The sequence below is a fragment of the Haemaphysalis longicornis genome, unplaced genomic scaffold (assembly GCF_048455015.1).
Source record: "Haemaphysalis longicornis isolate Haplotype H1 unplaced genomic scaffold, Haemaphysalis longicornis Haplotype H1 scaffold_4, whole genome shotgun sequence".
Classification (NCBI taxonomy): domain Eukaryota; kingdom Metazoa; phylum Arthropoda; class Arachnida; order Ixodida; family Ixodidae; genus Haemaphysalis; species Haemaphysalis longicornis.
In genome coordinates this window covers 223,947,622-223,971,267 of record NW_027526361.1, presented here as the reverse complement: position 1 = coordinate 223,971,267, position 23,646 = coordinate 223,947,622, and the positions used below count along the sequence as shown (strand labels likewise).

Here is a 23,646-nt window from a genome sequence, read left to right as displayed (position 1 = left end):
GGGGAGAGGGGGAGAGGTGCGGACGAACGACGGACGGACGACAGAGCCGAGAGCAAGAGATGCTTTGCATCTAAAAACTACGCGTGACACTGTGGATCGGCTGAGCGCTCAGCACGACATTCAAAATGGACATATCACACTTTGACAACAAATAAATTGAGCGAAAGAATCAACGGGATGCACGAGGAGGGCAAGAATAACTTAGTTACCGTAGAAATACATATGCTTTTCTTGCTTTTATAGACGGCAGCCGAACGTCCTGTGATAGTCAGTGGGCTTGTCGCAAATATCAAATATTTTAGCGATGGAATTATGCATTTTAATGCATGTGGATTTGCAAAAACTTTTTAATCGGGATTTGGAGTGGGAAAAGTGTTGTAGTTAGTATGTTCAATAACTCGTAGAATTTTGTTACTATCAGGGAATGTTAGTGTCAAACAAGCAGCAGTTACTAAGTGCACGGCCTATAGACTAGTAACGATAGCATTTAGGGTCCATACTTAGTGGCGGGACCTACGTACCGTTCTCGGGGTAGTAAAGGTCGTAAGAAGTAAGCAAATACAACCCGTTACTACGTTTGTACTAGCATGTTTTATTAAGAGTGACTTTGTCATTGCCATAATGTCTGGAGTATATATGCAGCTCTCCCTAAGGTTGGAGCTAACCTCTCCAATAAATGACCTCTATCTACCTCTCTCTATTCCGCTGTTCTTCATCTCCCGGTACGTTCGCCATTACGGGCTCTCCGCGTAACATAGTTCTATACAACTAAAAAGGAGCTTGTCATTAGCGCAAAAATTACACCGAATATTTTGACCAGCACTGCTAATGAAAGCGAATAGAGAATGTCCTCTGCAATGTTAGGCTAACGGCCGCGCGCCGCTTACATTGGTATGAAATCACTACCACTCCCGCACATTGGCTATTGGCTCACGGTACACACTTGGGCGCTTTGATTGACAGCCTCAGACTCACCGCGGGTAGTCCGAGGGTTCCCCAGGCCATAGGGATATATATATGGGGAAAACCAATGCTGAACTGCTTCTCTCGGGAAGTCCGAAAGTGATAATGCCGCGCTCTGGAGTGTCGTCATGCTTGTTTTCCCTCTATGCCCGCACGGCCATCGTTTGGGATACGCCTGGGCGAATCAGTGTAACTGCGGTTCAGCGGAGGTTGGAGAAAATTTTTTCACTAACTTTAGAAAAGACGTTTTGGTGCCCTCCCGCAAGAATCCTTGGAATGCGATGTAGCCTTCATCGAGTCACCATTTTTTCACCATTTTTTAAACTGAACCCCATCAAATGAGATAAACAACGACCAATCCGTACACTTCAGTCCCTGTCAATCTGTGCCGCACTCAGGACAGGAAGTGTTTTTTTTTTCTCGCACCGCTGAAAAGGAGCACTTTCGAAATTTTCCTCAGCACACGCCATACTGACGACTTTGTCATCTTCACTCTGAGGCGATCCCGTGGATCCGCTTCACCACAATGACCTTGAGGGTCAATCCATGCTGTCAGAAATCCTCTCCGTCGAATGTTAGCAACGTGCATACTATTTGCATACAAAAGTTTCGTCTGTGCTATCGCACTGCGGAACGTCATGCTTTCATCACGGGATGCTGCAGAGCAGACTCAATTTTTACGAGAAATCATATGCCCGACATCGTCATCGTATGCTCGGTTGCGTGGATTTCTTAAAGGGACAGACAACCGATTTTTGTCGCGTATATGTTCTCTATCCCAAATGAAAGCCGGCGTTTTATTTAGCCCGGTAACCACAAGCGATTTCTAAACAAATTGGCGGAAATAATTTTAATTCGGAGCAAACTTCCTGAAATCGGAAGGGTGGCGGTTCGTAGTGTCGAAACTTGACACTACAATATGTGTCCCTGTCACGTGACCTGCAAACCCAGCAGCTACTGTAACTGCTGAAACGTTTATTTACGTATTGAAAACCTTTTAACACAAGTATTTGTACAAGGTTAAATTGTGTATGTATTTCTAAACATTATTTTGAAAAATTTTAAACACGCCGCCCGCCGCCGCAAGGTTGCTCTCAGTGTGGCTAACTGAGCCTCCATGCGCAGAATCAACGGCAGCGTTCAGTAAACAGAGCCCGTGAAGGAGCTTTGACGATTATGCTTGAATCAGGGGCGTTTGTTCTGCCAAAATAATTTATTTCAGTTTTCAAATACGCCAACGGCAGCTAAAAAAAAAAAAAAAAAAACGTCGCGCCCGGGGAGACTCGAACTTCCCGCCTCCACAACGTGAAGCCAGATTCTACCTATCGTGTATCCTAACAGATGGCGCATTCGTGCAAAATAGACCGTTGCATTAAAAACACACATAAAGGAACAGGAAAGCCTGCGATTCAAACTTTTTTAACTGGGAACAACTATTTAAATATCGTTTTTTATTTCGCATACAGACAAAAGTATGTTGCCGAGCTACTCTATGTCATGGTTGCCAGCATTATTTTTGGGAGGGACACATACGCCTCGTAGATCTAAAAATTTCGATTTAAAAAATTCTAGGGCGTTATCAGCAAAACCGTTTCTCGTCTAGGGGTTTTAAGTGATGCCCTTTCATTTGGGATAGAGAATATATACTCGACAAAAATCGGTTGTCTGTCCCTTTAACCTGGTGCATTGCGGTGAAGCTAAATCACAGAATTTCTCGTTATTAGTGGAGGTTCATATATTCTAAATGGCACGAACCAGTGGAGCAGTAGCTGAAAGATGTCCAAATGTCATTGCCCTTATAAAACGGCCCCGTAAATTTAACATTTTCTCTCTTGTCATTGTGTATGAAACCGCTGGGAAAGCTGTAGTCGACGCCACCCATTGATGTGCGCAATGTTTAAATATCGGTCTTGTTTTAGTGGCGTTGTTCTTTGAAGCGCTTATCGAATGCTTTTATTGCTGAAACCAAAGGAAGCCTGCTAGCAGGGTAGATAAGGTCGCCGTGAAGTTAAGAGGCCTTAAGAAATGCCGCTGGCCATCGAAGAACACGGTGAAAAAAAAATTAGTTGGCGAGAATTGAAGTTGTATGGTGTGCATAGGGCGGTGACGTTTGACTCTGATATCTCATGTTCACCTTACCTAAGGACTTGGCGTGTTTGTGTATATTCTTTTAAAAATTCAGATGCAGAAATAAATGTTATCGGGACCCTTGAATGTTTGTTTGTTGTTACCATAATCAGGCAAAAAAGTTTGCCGGAAGAAATGTGTCCGGGCTGGCCGTTAATAACCGCGTCAATATGAGAAAAATAATTGCAGAAAAACGAGCAAGTTGGAATTTCCAGATAATTACGTAAGCCGCTCGGCTGTACACTGAACCGATTTAGAATCGGCTCTACTGTAATACACGAATGCATTGCTGTAAATGCATTTTTCCTGCGTAATATAAGCAATCTGTTATCAAGAGCCAGGGCATCTTATCAAACTTCTCTTTCCAATGGAACAGCCACGATTGGCATAAATGACGCTCGCACTGACAAATTCACAATACACAACAAAGGCATCCCACAGGGCTCTGTGCTATCCCCCCTACTATTTAATGTAGCGATGATAGGCTTGGCCAGAAAAATGCGAGACATCCCGGACATAAGACACGCCATGCACGCGGATGATATAACAATCTGGATAACCAAGGGCTCCTTGGGGGGACGAGGAGGCAAAGCTACAGGCAGCAGCCACAAGGCCCAATGTATGTCTTTGGAGCGCTACGCACCGTGGCTCTTTAAAGGGGCCATAAAGACAAAATACAAGGAAAACACGTGAATCAGTGGCCATTCCCTAGCCATTCCCCGGCAACTCTTCTATGACGTGACAGAATATTGTGCAATTGGCGGCCGCCAACGTACCTAAACCATCGCCAATATACATGACTGGACGATTGTAGTGGGGTCTCTAGTTCCGTTTTTTCGAATCAATTGAATGCTAACGTGCACTAATAAGTATTTTTATTGCTGGTTCATATTGCGTCACTGTAGCACGAGATTTGAAAGTTTTTCAATACCTGTTTTTTTTTTTTTTTCAGTTAAAAACGGTCTTTCGTGGCTTGAAGGCAGCTGAGTGCACGGTACTGAAGCCCAGTTCTTTGAAATTAAACAAAGTTTCATTTTGCCCCTTTATAGTCGCCTTCATACCTAATCATTCAAGTTTTAGAACGAAACGTGCAACAGCAAGCAATCGCAAAAATTAGGGAGGACCTTTCGTCCTCGGGCGGCTGTCCCCTCATGAAATGCGTGGGCATTACAGGGGCACTGCAGGTACATGAGGTTTTTAGATACATATGTAAGTGCACGCAACAAGGAACTCTGTTCATCCCTTTGTAACGCTTCATGTGTCACGTTCCCCGCATATGAAAATATTATTGAAAAGCCGTAGGGAAGACAACCTGTATTTCTCCTCAAGAAATGTCATCCTAGCAATGCAGTTGTGTACAGCACTGAAGCCGACTTCAAAGAGGCTTGTCGCACAGTTGGGATAATTGGGGTCTCGGGGACGTATACAATAAAATGCGCTCGGTATTCCTAATTTGAAATTACACACAGAGAAAGTTTATTCTCAGCAATGCGTCTTTGCACCGCAGTGAGGCCAATTTTAAAGGGGATGGCAAGGGCTTTTATACATTTATATTGGGCTCCTTATACTGTCACTGAAAGATCTTTACACGAATGATTATTGGCGCTAGAGTACAGCTTCGTGAACCGGCTCCTTAACCCTTTCGTCCCTGGTGGCGTCGATTCACGCCACCACATTGTAGTTCCTCTAGCGCATAGAGAACGAAACCAAAACTGCTAGTTTTTTGGGGAATCGTCCTTCAATGATTCCTATTGCGATAGATATCACTGTTGTTTCATTTTAGTGGAGCTATTTGCTACAAAAAAGAAAAAGCTCCGGTGTAGTCGAAATTACGACGCTGAGGCTGAAAAAAAAAAAAAAACGGCAGTCTCACTTTTATTCCGAAGCTTGTAAATCTATAAATACGTGATCTACGAAGCTGAATTTTTGTTTGTAGGTCCATGTAGTCATAACGTTTAGGAAAATGTGCAAAAGTGATATCATTGCTCTAAACAAAAGTTGTAATTGTCAGATGTCTTAATTAATTGCCTCATTAATAAATCTGTTATTACTTTTACTTCCAACTCTGTTTTTCGTTTGAGGGCTTATGGGACCCTAAAATTTGGAAAACACACAAAAAACACTGTTTTGCTTGAAAGAAAAAAATCAGGGCCGAAAGGGTTAACGTTCCAATGTAATTTTACGCCCCGTTTCGCCCTCCCTCCCCTCATCTCCTCTACCACCCCTTCACTTGTCTTTCCTTTTCTGTCTCTCTCTCTCTCTCTCTCTCTCTCTCTCTCTCTCTCTCTCTCTCTCTCTCTCTCTCTCTCTCTCTCTCTCTCTCTCTCTCTCTCTCTCTCTCTCTCTCTCTCTCTCTCTCTCTCTGTACTGTGTGAAGCGCTGCTATATCTGCAACGTCTTTGTGGAGAGACGAAGAGATGCGTGCGCTACGTATCGGTCTGAAAGGTAGACAGTCGTTGGTTTTCTTTGTATACTGTTGACAAAAGCCGCAGTACATGATCGCATTGCCCTGGTTGGTCCACCAAAACATCATTCATGTACCGCGGGCCCTACTGAATGGCTGCCGTTCGCTGTTCTGATTGGCTGCCAAGGGCTGTGACGAACGTCCGCGCTACTACTGCACATAATTAGCGAGGGGGAATAGTGGGCCAGGGGGATGATTTATAGGCTCATGTCACGATGCGGCTCGCACGGCCGTCGTAGATGAACTGTTGCTCCGTTGCCGGACGCGAGCAAGCCTTTCGCCGGCGTTGTCGTCGCGTCATTGGCGTTTCGTCGCTGTCAGCGGATGCCATTTGGAACCGCCACATAAAGGTCTATCTGAATGTGCCTCCCGAGATAGTTCTGCATTCGCATTTTTGTGTGTGTGTGTGTGTGCGTGTGTGCGAAAGATTGCCATACGGCATAAGAAAATATCCTCATATGTACAACACTGCACCCGTAGCGCGTGAAAATTCAAGAGATCGATGTTTTGGCCCCCATATCCAGCGCTTTAGATCTGGAGGTCTGCCAGGATCCTTGTACAGTTAGTAATGAGCTCGGTGTAATCATTAGACCACGCTTAGCGGCTGTTTTGGACATTTCAGCTCTTGCTAATAACAGGCGGGGCTCTTGTCACTTTTAGGCCTCGGTTGAGCTTGTGACGTGAGCGTACAGCCAGTTGTGGTGTTTCTGATGTTAAAAGGGCAGGATATTGATATTATCAGGGTTGAAACATGGTTTACCTCGTCCGATAGGCCAGGGACGGAACAACGCGAATTTAGTGCAAACAAGGAAAACGCGAAGACCAGCACTACACGCGCAATGTATTGCTGGTATTCGTATTCGTATTCGTCCTACGTGCCCGCGATTCGGTGTTGCTCGCTCATTGTTTATTATTTTGCTTTTGACAGTACAACCCATTTTACGTGCATAGATTTTTAATACTGCTTTCTCATGTATTTTGTACTTTTTTCAGGGCTGCTCGTTAGAGTGGGTCTAAAGCACACACGCTAGGCGTGAACGAAACGACAAACATTACATCCCTTTTATAGCCCACAGAACTTCCTTACGTCTCATTCATCGGCAGTGCTTCTCCCGTATACGCTATTTGTTGCAGAAAACCGCCTGCGAACTTTAGTCAAAGCTATGGTGGCGATTGATCACATTTGGATTATTCTATCTTTCTATATCTACTATCGTTCTTTTTTTTTTTCAACCAGCTCCTAGATCATAGAGCAGCAGCGGTCGCGCGCGACTTTCTGAATTAAGAAGAGGCCACCCATTTTTATTTTTATTTTATTCTAGTCGGTTCAAATAAATGTTACTACAACAGAGTAACCGGATAATTGGTTCAACTCGCACGAGCCAAATAAACCGAGTGCCAAGCTCTTTGAAGACTCATCCTGCATCTATCTGAGGATAGATGTACGGCATTAAACGAACGGCATGCTTTGAGAATTCCATGATTGTAATCGCAAGCTCGCAATCGTAACAGATGAAAAAATCCCGGGCCATTTCCACTAACGTAAAACCTGGGGAGAGGCGAAGCATGCAGTGTACAAGGGTATTCTTGGCGCCTTGGCGTTTTTGCCCACGGAGATGCAACCGTTGGAGGGTAGAGGTATACAGCTCTGCTATAAGTCTCGTGTTTTTGAAGCACAAATCGTTCTAGCGCGAGGCGTTGGAAAACGAGCGTCCCGGTGTGTTGTTTTGGTACGCGTTACGTTGTTGCGCGAGGAATTGGAAAACGAGTGTACCGGTGTTTTAGTACCGTGGCCACATGGTACTACGACGACATGAGACGCCGACAGCCCGAGCCCCTAAGGGGCTTCGCCCCTAAAATTTGGCGGTTGAAGGAAAAAGGTGAGAGGGCTGGATTGCGAGCACACCCCATGATGATGTGAGTTAGGGTGCCTTGTTGTGAACAAAATTTTCGTTCTACGGGAAATTTCAAATCACAAAAAAATACCAATTTGCACATCAAACCAGGTGTATAATCCTGTGAGAATAGTATAATTTTGAAGGTATGGTCAGGCTGAAATGTTCTTTTCCTTCCGTGGTTTTTGTCCCTGCTTCAGCGTGCACAAACGCAGTTTAGGAGTAGGGGAATAAAACAATTTGGCTAAAATAAATAAATAAATAAATAAATAAATAAATAAATAAATAAATGTGCCGCGAACAAGCCACATCAGTATGTTTTCTTTTCGCAGTGCACCGCGCCTTCGACAGCACTGCCGCATTTATTGCGCCCGCCTTGATGGTGTCTCGCCCGTGACATTAGATACGCTTGTCTTCTTCGAATCGACTGACAGAAATTCCAGAGAAGCGGCGGCAACAAATTCCGGACACTTCTGCTTCGCGCATATCGTGTGCTTTTTCAGCGTGCGCTTCAAGTAGATCAGCGTGCGCACCAGAAGATCACTAACGCTGCGTTGCCGTCAAAAATAAAACTGGAAGTTGTGTGTTCTTCATACGAGGACTCCGCAACGGCGCGGGAAATCTTTCAGTTTATTTATTCCTGCTTAAAGAACCAAGGGCATTACATATGGGGGGAGGGGGGGGGAGGCACTGTGTAAGAATGTACAATGGGGTATAAACAAACAATACACATTACACGCGGTAAGAAACATGTGTAAAGTAGTTTGGTCATTAAAAAAAAAAAACTAGCTGGGAATCAGGAGTAGAAGACTAAAAACATTTTTGCTAAAATAAATAATGCATAGTGTACGTTATTGGAACATCTGTATATTCATGGATCATTCAATATAATTGACGTGCGATTCCACTTTTTCTCGGGGTGAGCATCAGTCAGACATAACTGCAATGCTGTTGAGGGGAGCGGGGATTCCAAAGTTTAATTGAACAGGGGAAGACGGAGTCGTTCATTGTGGATGTCCGTACTTTGATTCGTGCAGTGGGGTTGGAATGGTATTGATTTGGACGACATTGGACTGGGCATCATTTGTGTTGGGCACAAAGTCGATTGCGCCTATCAAAGCAAAAGTTGCGCTCTTCAATTTGCTACTGTAGTTTTTACATGTGTACCGTGCTTAGCTGGTGTTAGTGTTTGAAGCGTTTCACCAGATTTCAAAAATTCGCTTCACAAGTGAGCACCAAAGTAAGCACCCATTGGTTGGATAACATTACTTTAGTTGTATAAGAGATTACTGTGCTTCCCGAATGCGCCCCATCACCTACAAGTATACGCCTGATATCCTTCTAACTGTTCGGACCGGCGCTTGTGAGACAATTACAGCCATGCCGCCGTTCCAATCACATCAATACAGGGGCAACGTCATTGCCCAGCCTTTTATTTTTACGAGAAAATATTTCCCGTCTATGTCTGCACAAAACCTTTTCAAGCTGTTTTTTTTTTTCCACTTCCTATTAGGACTCAACGAAAAATATTCCTCTACCCGGAAATCAGTAGTTCCTCAAATAAAGGAAGCTCTCGGGCCCGCTATTTCCGAGTTCGTCGCCCGTGAGGTGGCGGGTTCTCGCCAACAGGAGCTGCCCGCGAATGCGCTCGGAGCACCACCTGGGCGCGCAATTCCGTTCCGTTGTGGTTGCAAGCCCGGCACTTGCTCTTCCCACCCAGCGCCCTCTATTCGTTCGGTTGAAACACTCCGTCCATTCTTTTGAGCATCAGCTACGCGGGTCCCGTCGTTCGGCCTCGGTAGAATCTCAGGTTTTAACGCGAGCGGCCGAGTCCAAGCCCCAGCGGTGTTAAATTTTTTAGATGCGACGCATCTCTTTAACTCGCCTTGTCCCGCGTCGTTGTCGCGGCGTAGTCCGCATCCTCGGCGCGGCAGCTGTGCGCTCCGCCGCTTAGAGTTCCTGTATACATAGGCGTGCGCACAGGGGGGGCAGAGGGGGCGGCCGCCCCCCCTAATCATCTGAAGGGGGGCGCCAAATTGGCCCATATTTTGCCAATGCAACACATTAAACTAAAAATTTCTGCTCAGAAATATTTTGTATGTGTTGCAATCGCATCGCATTGAAATAAAAATTTTATAACCATCCGTTCGGACCGCTAGTGCCGCTAGGCCTTCAGTGGGAAGAGGTTGGGAGTTGCTGTAAGGGCGGGGGGGGGGGGGGGGGGCGCAGCGGTAAGGCTTTGCCCCCCCCCCCCCCCCCCTAATCGATAACTGTGCACGCCTATGCCTGTATATGCTCCCTACGGGAGCATATACAGGAACTCTACCGCCGCTTTCACCGCAGCGCCATCTGTGCGTCAGCGCGGTCAGCTCGCTCCCGTCGCCGTGCCCGCTGTGCGTTAGCGCGTAACTTGCGCTCACGCTTGCGCTCGGTTAACGCATGCGCATGCGCTGCTTGCGCTGCTATGCGCTGCTCTCTCTCTAAATTTTTTTTTTCCGAAACCCGCAAGTTTTTAAGTGTAAAATGTTCTCTTGGCTGAGCTGTACGCATTATTTTTGTAAATAAGGGTGACTCGGCGTATTTTGAGCCCGTTTATGGGCGGGGTGCGGCATATCGACACGTTTAATTAGCATTTCGCATCGCTCCGGAAATGTCGGGCTTGAGTGCTTATCTTGAAATGGAGGCACCTCCCTTGTCGGACGTCCTCGTGGCTGCGGGTGAACTGAGACAGCATCGCCACTTAGAAACCCCTGGAAGGCACTCGGTTGGAAAAACACCATTTGAATTCGCCGCTCTTGGGGAAGGTGTAGGCTGCAATGGATACGACATCATTGACGTCGCCTGGCAGATGCAAGAGGAAGCCGTCATTCGACCGAAACGCCCGCTTAAAGCGCGAGGCACATGCACGACCGGTCGGAATTATGGCTGTCACGGCTGTCGTTACGCGTGAATTTGAGACACATGGTCCGGTGCGTGCGTGCGATGCGTCGTCGACTTCGCTCCGCCCGCTGTTTTCGCTCCGTGGTTGCCTCCCTGTTTAGGCGCTCTCCGGCCGATTTAGATGCTATGTGCAAGAGTAACCCGAGCAGGAAAAGGAACACTTAATTATCAACTTGAAGTAAAACTGAATACTGCGATGGGGTTATACATTGCCTTTTATATGTTCAGTAAAGCAGTGTGGGAACGTTTAGCACCGACGATTCTGCTCGTCCATGCTGTTGTAACGCTGGCAACACGCCCCGCGCTAGTCCCTTCAAAATACTCGCAACTGCCACTAGCGCCTCCTCGAGGCTTTGAAAGAAACTTTCCTTCCCGTTTCGGCATCTCGTGATAAAGCTCCAATTTCTATTTCGTAAAAGCTTGCCCGTGGTCTAAATCGGCGGAGGACTTCAACCATCATAGGCCTAACCATGTCGCCTGGCCGTGGAAACATCGTGGCCATGGCTGCACCCAAAACTGGCAGCGAATGACCACGCCGCGAAAGAAAAGTGGAAGCACGCGACAGATCACGCCCCGAAGGCTTGGCAGAGTGTTCTTGAAGGTGGAGTTGGGCAATGTCGGGTGCTCGTCACGAGGGCACGCTCACGTGTATTCGGCATTCTTTCTATTTTTTTGCGAGCCCCTCACGTCACGTGTCGCAAGCCCACGCGCAAGCCTGGACGACGCCGGGCGCTCCTCACGGGACGCACACTCTCGTGCGCTCGTCATTTTGGTATGTTTTCTGTTCATGGACGGCGCAACCAAGAACTTAAACAGCTCTCCTGCTCAGCACTCCTTCGATGCCGTGAATGTGCACTATTAGGGTTGAATTGGGGAATGGATATATGCCGGTATTGTGTGGTAGTTCGACTTCGATCGGAAACCTTACGTACACATGCAGTTCCATGTAATTATACGTGCAGTTATTTCCCCTATATGATAATTCCACCCATTCCCTGAGCAACAAAACCTATTCGTGATTTCTCAAGTAGGGCATGATTTCGCGATCTCTTACAGGTCCATGGCTTGAAAAACTCCTTGCTATTTCATGAACAATTTATCCACCTGACTTTAAAATTTCGGTTGTCGCTATAAAGATGCATAGCTAGAATATTTGAACTAAACCGGGCTTTTCTGTCGTTTGCCGGAAGTGTAAACCCCTAACGTTGGATGTGGACTTAGTGGGTCAAACTAGTCGGTCAGACTAGTTGGACAAACCGCGAAAACAACGTATGTGGTTGCGCTTTCCTTCTTTTTTCCCCGTTGTACCCGCGATTTGTAGAGGTATACACCAGTGTAAACTACACGGCGCGCATGCAGGACCGATGCTGCTGTAAGGCCACATGGCCGACGCTCTACTGCGCGGGGACAAATGTACAGGGTTCTGGCTGGACACGAATTAAAGCTAGCCTATTTAAAGCTGAAGGGTAAGAAAGTAAAGCGACTGTACTTCGAAAATAAATGCGTGGGTTTCATCCGACTGCAAAACACGGAAATGCGGGACGCTCTATGTATCGCGTAATGGATTTGTACGCCGATTAAGCTCATCGCTCACAAAAGTCTACGAAGATGTAAGCATAGACTGTCGACGTCACGCTATACATCATTACAGGCTCAATGAAGTTTTAAGTGTCCCCTCCCCGCTCGCTTTGTGCACAGTGTACATGCGGAGTGAAAAGCGAGCCACACGCTGCTTCGACGCCAACGCAGAGAAGCACGCGGGACGCGTCGGTGTATCCGCCCCGGAGAAACCGTGCACTTGCCCGGAAAGCCCGGCCTTTTTCCGCCTCGGCAATGTCGCAAGAGGCCGAAATTGCCCTTGCCTTGGAGCGATGATTACGAATAACATTACGCCTACGTTTGTTTTATGAGCCCAAGAAACGGTTGTACTTGCTTTGACTTGGAATGTTTCGGTCGGGGCTGGTTCATTCATCTTGTTTCAGCAGGGACAAAAGAAAGACAATCATTAAAGTATTTTCTCTTGCTCGCACTTTCTTCTTTGCGACTTGTGTTTTAGTGTTTTTATGGCGTTGAGTAACAGTGCAAAACACGCACGCGCACAAAAAAGCATGCATCGGTCCTCGTTCTCGCTCAGTGTTCACGTGATAAGGTAAATACTTTTGATGTTATTCAGACCTTGCGCACTGTGGGCAACCGCCACGCCGAACGCCCCAAGGCCAGGCTGCACCGGCGTGCGAAAGGTTTACGGTTGCACGGAGAAGATCCGCATCTCGCGTTTCGTTCTGATGCTCCTGGTGGCGCTAAGGTGGTCATTTTTCCAACATGGCCGACGGCCTTGCCACAGGCGAAAACATTTCTTGCGTGGGTAAAAATAGCTTTCATTTGCTCTCTAAACAGCAGGTTGTTTCTGTCGCCGCTTGTGATGTTGCAGGAGTACTGACGCCAAATTTCCGTGTTCCTTTTTATTGCTATTTTTGATGCTAATGGCCTGGCAAACCCGAAACAGCACTTTGAATACTAGAGCACGCGATGACTAATTGCATGAACGGCCTGCAAATCATGCGTTTCGCTTTCCTGCGCTTCCAGCACGGAGGGCGGTATGACCACGGTATGAACTCACCAGTATGACCTCATCACGGTATTACCTCACCGGTATGATCATGGTATGACGCCACCATTTTATGCGGACTTCAAAACTCTGCGGAGGCCGGTAAAGGCGTTGTTTCGACAATAGAGTTTCTAAATATTGTTTTGACCGCCCCGACGCTGGAGCCGAGCGGCTGAGCTGCCTGAGAGCGTTTAAGGCTGAATCGGAGAGGATATTTGATGACCGCTTTCAATAAAAAAATCCTTATGGTGACTTCTATTGCGATTCGAGGCTATACTATCGGCTCCTTTCCCGCGTGTGGAACTTTGTTTTAGGGGCGACTCCCCTTAGAGGCTGGGGCTGTTGGCGTCTCCTGTCGTCGTCGTAATAACCGTCTCATGTAGTCACGGTACTAAAACACCTGGAAACTGTTTACGCCTCGCGCTAGAAGGTAACGCGCACTAACCAAAAAACACCGAGACACTCGTTTACGCATCGCGTTGGAGCGCTTCGTTACGCGTACTAAAAAACACCGGGACGCTAGAGACCTCCGTGCTTCAAATACAAGGGACTTTTACAGCCAAGCTGTATACCTTTACCCCCCAAAGGTTTCATCTCCGTTGGCAAAAACGCCAGGGCGTCAAGAATACACTTATACACTGCATGCATGCTTCACCCCTCCCCAAGTTTCACGTTAGTGAAGATGGCCCGGGATTTTTTTTTTTTTTAGCAAGAGTGTCTTTCTGTGAAGCGGTTATGCCTGTAGCTCTGGCTGCGTGCATCAGTTCGTGAACGCGCCATCGCCTAGTCGCCGCTCACCGGGGCGCGCGTGTGAAGTGATCAGGAGTTTATGCTGAACGTCGGAGGCACACGGTGACGTCACCTCCTCCTCCTCTCTAGCACGGAGTGATGTCACGCTAATGCCGATTTGCTGCGCGTATCCTTTTTCCCTATGTCTGTGATGTCTATTTGCCGCTCCGCGTACTGTTACGTTAGCTCGATAAATGAGGTCAAATGAAAGTACGTTCCACGCGTCGCAGGCCGCTCATATTTCAGCCAGGGTACGGTGTTGAGTGAAGGAAGCTAACTGTGACCCCGAAGATTGGTGTCAGTGCCACTTTACATAAAATGTGACCTTCGTGTAAAGCTGCGCAGCGCTAACAACAGAGTGTTTTGCTCAGTAGGAACCTTGTTTATGTGGGTGGCGCGGGGTGCCATGCACATCTGTCTTGACGACCAAAATTGCCGGGTTTTTCATGGCTAATATAGGCTTTGTGTTAACATGAAGTTTGCAAAGGCGAAACATAGATACAAATCGTTTAAAGTCCGGCTTTACAACGCGCGAGTAAGTCGTCATAACCTACGTTTTTACAACCGGAAACGAACACGCGGCAATGGAAGCAACACTTTTAAAGGTACTTTTATGCCGGCCTTCCGAAAAAAAAAAAAAAAAAAAGATCTGTACGAACCTTGCATGCTGTAAACCGGTCTATACCGGTCTGCTGTAGACCGTCTGTAAAGTTTTGTTTCACCCTTCGAGAAGCACTGGGCAGTGCTTCTCGAAGGGTGAAACAAAACTATCTTCCCCCATTTCTTTTTCTCCTTTTGGCCAAAACTTGCCAAGAATTAAAAAAAAGGAAAAAAAGAAGAAAAGTGGCTTTGCCGCATAGTACGTATGCTTATTTTCTTCTCCGCCTTGGACGTGCTTTTTAAGGGTGGCTTTTTGCAAAACACCGCAGCTGTGCGGGCAAACCAGACACAGAAAACGCAGGCAATGAATGGGCACGTGGGTGACATTTTGCTGCCAGTACGAATGGTGTGAAGTGAGCTCTGTGCAATAACTTCTGCCCCACTCAATTTTTCAAGTATGCGGGTAGCCTAAAGAAATAGGAAATGCCGCCATCTCTGCAAAAACTAGGTTTTTGTAAAACACTTTTCGTCAGCTATAAAAAGAAGTCTACCTCGGATTTAAACGACCCGAAAGATGTGCGCCTAAACCAAACTACGCAGTATCACGCAAGTACACTCGAGGAATGTCGGGAAATTAATCCTGTAATTAACGCGTTTTCTAAAATTGCCGGACGCCAGGCAAATCGGATATATTTTGCGCAGCAGCGCATGACAAGTGTCTTTTTCTCTTTCCAGCGTCGCTGAACGTGGCGGAGGACAACCTGCCTTCGTCAGTGCCAACCATCGCCAAGGGATCTCCGCACCTCTACCTCACCAGAGGGAAAGATAGGGTAGGCGAGATCGGGCACGGCCTTCTAGATAAGATCTCTTTCCCGCAGTGCCTTGACCCAGATGACCCCAATCTCGAGCGCTGAGGAGTGCGGGCGCGTTTACGACGGCTGTCACGCTCTACTTAACATCATTGACTAGGTGCCCTAATGGGATTAGTTCCCTGGGACCACTCAAATGATGAGTTAGCCCAGATTGAAGTAGTTCTGAGTTCTGACCGCCTCTCAGCGTTCGTCACTTTTCAGTTGTTTGCTCTAGAAACTGTGTTGTTGGTGTTAGAACACTGAAAGAAATGAGACCAATGCACAAGAAGCACGTGTGCCTGCTATGAAAAAAAAAAATGGTGGTTGTGTAAAGTTCACCATGGCTGTTTGTTTGTTACAGCTGGTTGTGCTGGATATGCACACTAAACAGGGAGCGAAGGAGGGGTGGGGGGCAAAATGTGCGTAGAGAACAATAACCGGAAAAGCAAAACATTATTCTTTGGTCCTGTGGAGAAATACTAAGCAAGTTTTGTCATTTCTGTTCAGCTTTTTGTCGTAACTGTAGTAAGTGCCAAATATTTGGGATTTTCCCCCCCTTTCTGATGCACCCTACATTTGCTGCCGTCGGCACCACTTGTTATTGTTCCGACGCAAATTCAGCGTCTTCCACAATAAATACCTATTATCATGCAAGCTTTAGAGTTTAAAGCACAAATGCAATTTAAAAAAAACTGCGCAATTTGCCTTGCACCAAGAAACTTGAATTTGGAACATGTAAACATGCCTGTTAACAATTTATTAAACTCAAGACGTTTATCGCTTCGTTTTGACTAAGTCTTTCAGAGTGTTGAACTTATTAGAGTCTTCAGTAGGTTATCGTGCTCAGTTTATACTTTGGACATTTCACAGTTAGTAGGCCTACCTTATGCACATAGGTTATCTAGAAACGGGCAAAAGCAGGTGGTAACGGGGAAAGCTTATGCCCAGGAAAAAAAAGGTGATTGTTATAGATATTTTTGAGTTAATAAGCCGCGGCAATTTCGGAGGTACAGTAATACTCAAAGCTTATATTTTGTACATAGTGCAGCTATTCAATTATCAGTTTTGAACCATTCATGAACAACCCAAAAGATATGGTGCTCAATTTCTCTCTCTATACCTATGTGGTCCTTGGTTCAAAATGAGTTCTTGGACTGCCAGTGGACTGTCCAGGACTGGTATATCAAAAACAGCCACTTGTTTCCTCGCATCACACTTTTACATTTCAAAGTGCGTCGGATTTCAGAATAATTTCAGATTTCAGAACATGCCGCTTGGCATGTGCACCACTCTGGCGTCAGCAGGCAGCACAGATTCCCTCGCATGCAAAATTTTTTTTTTTTTTAGATAAACGTATATGTGAGGGCAGTGAAGAACTAATGTTGTTTGCTGGGATTCAAATAACATTAAAATAAACCAACCTAAAAAATATTGTTCGATGGAAACAAGTCATTATGATTCCATTTTTTTTTAAATTCCCGTGAAAATAACAAGAAAAAAAAACTCACGCTCCTTTGTTGAGTGGCAACACTGGTTGAAACACTCAGCTTTCTCGTGAGGGATTTATTCTCTGGGGTTGTAGGAGTTCACCAAGTTTTGGTGACGGGATGATCACCATCAGTGAGACCACGAAAGCTTCTCTTTAAATACAAAACGCTTCGACAGTGTTGGAATGGCGCAACCGGATAGACGTCGGCTTCATAATGTTAGGGACCCAGGATGGCTTTCTTGCAGTGTGGTTTTGCGTGACACCGAACGCCTTTAGTGAGGCATTAAAAAGCTTTTCTTTAAAAAAAATCAAGAGTGTAACTGCACAGAGCCGACATCAGCTTCAACAGCTGAGGTTTTCACAAGTACTGGGTCCAACTCTAACTTCATTAGTTGTTAGCAGTATCTAGTGTGTCAAGCATACACTGAAGTGTTGTTAAACTTCTGAGAAAGCAACCATGCATGAAAAATGACTGAAAAAGTGGCCACACTGCTGCTAAAGAGTTTGAAGAAGAGGAGCGAAAGTTAGTGCATGAAGTCCAGCTAAGGCTTCTCTCTTCTTCATGAAAATGTAGGTATCCCTCCCAAATTCTACACAGCTTTATACTCTGTAGCATGATTTTCCCATACTCTCAGACTGCAATACCTTCTATGTATTTTACAATGGTCCAGTCACTATACAAAATATACTTGACACCTCTTGAACCACAGTGCGCATGATAACTGTTGTCTTGTGTGAAAACTGTCTTTCCAGTGTTTGTTTCTCAAGTATACTGCCAACGTCGGTGATGCATGATGACTTCATCTTCAAGATATGGTGAGGAGCGGCCCCTGATTTTACACGCATCTTCTGTGTGGCGCAGTTCTTCTTTGTGAACAACGCCAAAGTGATCCGGCGGCGGGAGCTGACGTATGATTCGCACAAGCAAAAGCTGTACGTGATCGACGACGTGCTCGAGGCCTTCATTCCAACAAGTGGGGTGACGCCAAATGCCTTCGAGTTCCTCAACCAGCCCTCCATATACAACCTCAACCAGCGGCTTGTGTGAGTGTCACCACCATCGTCTTCTTTGCATATTTGTGTGGGTCGTCTAGATTACTGGACTTATTAGGGGCTGGAACTGTTGGCGTCTTCTGTCGTCGTCATCATCATCGTCGTAGTCGTCGTTCGTCTCATGTAGTCATGGTACTAAAACACCGGGACACTCGTTTACACCTTGTGCTAGAGAGTTTTGTGCTTCAAAGGCAATAGACCTTTACAGCAAAGCTGTAATATCTGTACCCCCAAATGGTTTCATTTCCATTGGCAAAAATGCTAAGGCCCCAAAAATGCACTTATACACTGCAAGTTTCGCCCCTCCCCAAGTTTCACGTTAGTGGAGATGTTTAACTAATCTGACTACCATGAAAGAAGCCCCTGGATGCAAAGTGGGCAGCACCTCGTCTTTTTGAATCATCTATCTAACTGTAAAACAAAGAAATGAAGAGTTCGGGCGCATTTGAAATCATAAGTTCACAGAAAACGAGATATGTGCTGCTGGCGCACATTATGTAACCTTGAAAAGACAAAAAGTTAAACTTCTCGGTCACTGTTGCATCGAGCAAATCAAGCAACAGCAATGTTTGTGTTGTTTTTCAGATCAATATGCAGTAGACTCTTTCTTATTAAGGCAAAGTTGGTTAAGAAAAATGTCGCACTAGAAAGAAACAACATATTTCTCTTCTGTGACATGTGCAATTCAAGAAACATCTGCTTAAGGCAAACTTCTTATAACACGAAACGATTCACAGGTTCCCTTCAAGTTCACCTTAATGGCAGTTGGTTGCACATAGCGTTTCAGCTCCTGTTGGAAGTAGTGCACCTCTGGACAGTCTGTGCATTGAACGTTTTTGGCTCGTTGCACTATTCGTTCAATGTCTGTGAATGCACGTGACACTATTGGAGCTTCAGATACAAGTTGTGTTTTTGCTCACGGGGCTTCGCAGGTTTTTCCACACACGCGTCCAAATGACGTACGAGCAGAACCTCTTCAACGATGAAGGTTTCCACACCTACTTCGTGCCCATCGATGACCCCGACCCGTCCAAGCGTACGAGAGTCGAGATTGACAAATACGTGAGCACAGACTGTCACTTTCATTGTTTTCCTTGCTTCCTGGTAACAATCGATCTGCGACTGATCCATCTGTGACTTAAAACGTAGTATTTCAGAGAAGCCCTAGATAATGCAAAAACTATTCTCCTGACACAGCTTAGTTTTGCCACCGTAGGTTGTTCGTTTTAAGCCAGTCTGTGCGCCAAGCTAATGCAAGCAAGAAGCATGACCGGCACACAATAACTGATGATATACTTATGCAGCCTCAATTTCGTAATGACCGTATTTTGCATGCTCCCTATTGTAACACTTCCTCTTAGTTGCTAACATGTGCCATTATTTCCAAGTCTAGGCCACAGCCCCCGATATAAAAAAAGGCTTTGCTCTGGATGGCTTGAAGTTCAGAATCTTCCTTTTTTTTTATTTGCCTAGTACAGAGATATAGGCTACAGGCAGTCTTAAATGTGGACTCTCTGACATAATGTGAGCATGCTCTTCATCAAAATTCAGTGCAGTGAGCACTTCAAGTACTATGAAGTCAACCTGGAGCACATAGCAACATGTTTTGAAGTGGAAGGAATGCTAAGATAGTGCTGGTTTACATAAGGATGACAAAGATTAAAAACCTTTTGAAGGCTAGCTAAATGCCTTTAACTCTCTTAGAGACCTCAGTTCAGTTAAGTTGATGATTGCTGAGCGTGCGACTTGCACTAAATGCCTACACTGCGCACAATCATGCTTCTCCCTGTGTGCAAAAAACTGAGAATCTGTGGTTTGAGTGGCATGTTTAGGCGCAAACAGAAACTGAAGGTGTATTATCCGACAGCGATCACACAGTCCTCAGAAGTTAGTGAATGTGTGACAGATGTAATGATCCACCATGAAATCTAAGCCTCAAAGGTTATTGCAGCCACTGACATCATGCTGCATTGCATGCATTGTCCTAAGAGCAACTCATCATAGTGAGTAATATATATGTCCAATTCAAATAGGAAAATGAGTGAAAGAGCAAATTTATTGGAGAGGGAGAAGTTGAATGCCTTATGGGGGGGGGGTGAAGGGGAAACGAAATAAAATATTGTTATGCGATAGGTTCATCTGAGTATTGTGGCACAGCAATTGGTAAGGTCTGCATAACAGGCAAATCTCCCTGTGAGCAGCCCAGACGACAAAGAGAAGGACACGTTTATGGATGAACTTGGCACTTGCACTCAATGGTGACGGATAATCGTCGCTCAGGCCCTGTAAATAAATCCTGTTTCACCACTCAGTCATTCGAGTGTTTCTGTAATGATATGAATTATTCATCTTCGGCTGGAAACGTGACTGCAGTGGACTGGCAAGTGATGCTCGGTATTCATGCACATTTGCTGTTCACGCAGGTGGTTCGGGGCCACGTGATTAAGAACCGCCGCCTTTTCACCCGCACCATGGGCAATGAGACGTACGAGTCGGCGGCCTGGGAAAGCAACGTCAAGGTCGAGCTCTCGCTTGCCAACCAGTCGGACTCTGCTGGAGCAGAGTACACATGTGAGTACGCACTTCTTTTCCCGGCTTATCAGTGCACTGGGAATGCAGTGGAACAGTGTAGAACATATACTGCAACGTAACTGCTTACTGTGCGGGACCCGATGTAATGCGGGTTTTGGTGGTCACTGTTTTTCCTTCCACAGAACCTAATGCATAAGTGTACTGCTTAAAATGCAGTTGCCTGAAGAACAATGCCGGTTACAATGCAGGATTCTTATCACGTTGACCCGACAGGTTATAGATGTAGGCTTGCATCATTATCACATTGACCGATGGTACTAACCGGGCTTGTGACATATGGCATATGTTCTGCCAAACGCGAAGATACGGCAAGCCAAATGCACTCCCTAAAAACGAAAGCAAAAGCCATATCCTCAATTTATAAAGAACTTTCTTGCAGCAGCTAATATGTAAAAAAAGATGAAATGAACAACGTGCCTGTGTTTTGGCATTAATTAAACCTGTTACGTTTCGAATTCAGCCACCACCAAAACGTGCTGGCTTCTTTCGGTAGCTGTGACATCGATGTCGTCAGCTTTGGCTGCTAGGGGATGAAATGCATGGTATTTCTGGGGCAACTTTATCTCTGAATTATCTGCAAGCAGTGCACACTGATAATAATATCACCCGCAAGCGAACTTCATCAACACCTCGGTAAGGTAGCCTATGCGCTGCTTGCTAGACCCACCTTTCTTTATTGAATAATGAACAATGTTTGTCTTGGAGGAGTTGTAATTACATTTTCTTTTTGTGTAAAGAACGTTGAGAACTTTTTTTCAAGAAATTTCATTTTTATACGATGCCAGGTGGACACCGTCTTCTAGACACAAAAGTGTTGACAGCATGTCAAAGGTTGCGGACACTTATACACGTCGGTACCAACAGTTTAGGCATGGAATTTTCTTAGGTGATAGGCAAGTCTGCTACTTAAAGGAGCCATGAAGAGAAAACACAAGTTTGGTTCATTCAAAAGATTTTGTCGTTAGAATCATACTGACACCACTTTTAACGTAAACTTCGCTCAAATAAGCTACATAATTAGGAAAAACGGGAATGGTCATGCGACCCACCAGCTCATTTCCCGCAACAGAACCTGTGATGTCACATGGGCTAAGCTCTGCGATTGGCGGAGGCTGGCAGAAGCAGACGCAAATTAGGTAGAGCTTACAAACTAGACGAACGAGCGATTTGCGGTTAAATTTAGGGCACATTCTTTACAAAGCAATAAGAATGATGGGACAAACAGTGGAAGTTACGAAAGCACATGTAAACATAGAAGAACTGATGCGTTCTGCTGTTCGTACTGCGCACAGCATGCTTTGGTTTAGCTGCACAGCACTACGGGGCTTGGGGTTGTCTCAGACGACACTGGCCGATTGACGCAAGCAACGGTGTCTTACGTGACCCCATTTGTCGAGCGAGCACTGTTTCAGGGAACGAATATTTTCTCCCAGAACAAAAACAAGCCAGGTTTAAATGCGGGCAAAAACAAACCAAACGCTTGCCACGGTATGGTGGCGCCATCTAGGTTACGGAACGTAAAGAAACGCGGGAACAAACCAACACCGCTGTACAGGGTGGAGACAACCTTTGAACGGTCCCGTGCCGCCGCAATTGGGCCAACGGGCTCAACGCGTTATTCTTTTCGTTTCCCACGAGACCTAGCAACGCGAAACAGACAATATGATTCAAACTTCTTCAGTAAACCGCGTTGCGGCGATAATTTTAGCGCGGTTTTGACACAATGACTTGCTTCGGCGGCGAGCGAGCAACCGAACATGGCGGCGGCAGCGTTACGTGTCTCTACCCTGTACGGCGGATGCGTGAATGAAGGTACTCTAGGCTGCAGAGCGGTCGGTTCACTTGGGACCACGAAAACGCACGATTGAGCGGGAAAATCAAAATTTTAACCTAAATTGTTTAATTTCTCAGTGAATAAAGCACCGTTTGTATCCGGACAAGCGCTGGGGGCACTATAAAACACGAAATCTTTCGAATAAAACCAACTTGCATTTTCTCTTCATGGCTCCTTTAAGCATGCGGGCCTCATCTAGAAATATTTAGGCTGGAAAGGCCATGAAATGTTGGACACGAAGCACTAGACATCAGGTGCCCTGTGTGGAAATTATTTTCAATTTTTTGCAGAACCATGTGCGTGGAAGGGAAGGGGAGAGGAGGGGATAAGGGAGGTTGGAAGGTAAAGAGAAGGAGAGGGTGAAAATGGGGAGGGAAAGAAGGAGGGGGGAATAGTTCGTCAAAGAACATTTTTCACATAACTGCTGATCACATGGACACTGATTAGAGATCAGGCTACTGTCTGAGTTTTTTTTATAGATTGTGTAATCAATTTTTTTATTACCAATCTATTTGCACATTTGTGTACGTTTTTTGAGAACTTCTTGCTGGGCTAGTTGGTGAATAGTTGCCATGATTTAAAGCGCAACAAAAAAACATGGACGATGAAACAGAGTAGATGAGACAAGTGCCTGTCTCATCTACTCTGTTTCATAGTCCGTGTTTTTTTTTGTTGTGCATTTTTTTTGTATATGCACTTTGCCGCTCACTGCAGGCCCTGTGCCCTGGAGCCAGAAATGTGTAATGAAAATCTTATCATTTTATTTTTAAATGCAATATCATTTATTTCACCGGATGTGGGTGTGAAAATTAGTGCGCCAACTTTTTATGCTTTGTTAAGGGGCCGCCGTGTGCTTAGGGAAATATGAAAGTATGAGAAACGCGAAAATAAACTCATTTCATGTTCAACGGTAACAATACCAATTACGAAAATAAAAGCATTTACGTTTTTATAATGTTGAGTAATGTGTGAATAACATGACTGAGATAGATTTTGTCCAGATCTTGGACTTCAATAAATGCTGGTAAATGTAGTATGAATAGGGGCAAGTTTTCCAGAGCCTCACGAAAGAAAGATTTAAGATAAAACTAAGGCACCAGACTAGCTCTAGATACATGCTTCAGCCTAAATTTATGTTCTATTCTGCGGAGAATCGCTCCTTTTAGACACTAATTCATTTCTAGAGCTACGCGTGAAATGCTGAAAAATGTGAAATTATAATTGTTACGAATTGATACGCTGATTGAAAGCGTATTTGTAGCATTTGGGAAAAGAATTAAAGCTTACTAAATACTGACAGCAAAGTTCTGTGTTTAGCCAACACCTTTGTTTGTTTGTTTGTTTTTTGTTAAAGAAAGTCAGCAAACTTAAGCATCATCCTGACTTCAGGCACAAAACTCCTCTATTTTTTATCTCATGATGCCATTTTTATTAGTTTGAA

The 23,646-nt window shown here is 45.4% G+C and overlaps 1 protein-coding gene across 1 annotated transcript in view; it reads left to right on the top strand.

The window, feature by feature from the left end:
* LOC144179656 (fasciclin-1-like) overlaps positions 1-23,646 on the top strand; it is a 92,018-nt gene that overhangs the window by 48,644 nt on the left and 19,728 nt on the right. Inside the window, exons 3-6 of the mRNA XM_077708093.1 lie at positions 15,122-15,216; positions 17,589-17,770; positions 18,712-18,841; positions 20,203-20,350. Of these exons, the coding sequence (XP_077564219.1) occupies positions 15,122-15,216; positions 17,589-17,770; positions 18,712-18,841; positions 20,203-20,350 (555 nt within the window). The remainder of the gene's footprint in view (positions 1-15,121; positions 15,217-17,588; positions 17,771-18,711; positions 18,842-20,202; positions 20,351-23,646) is intronic.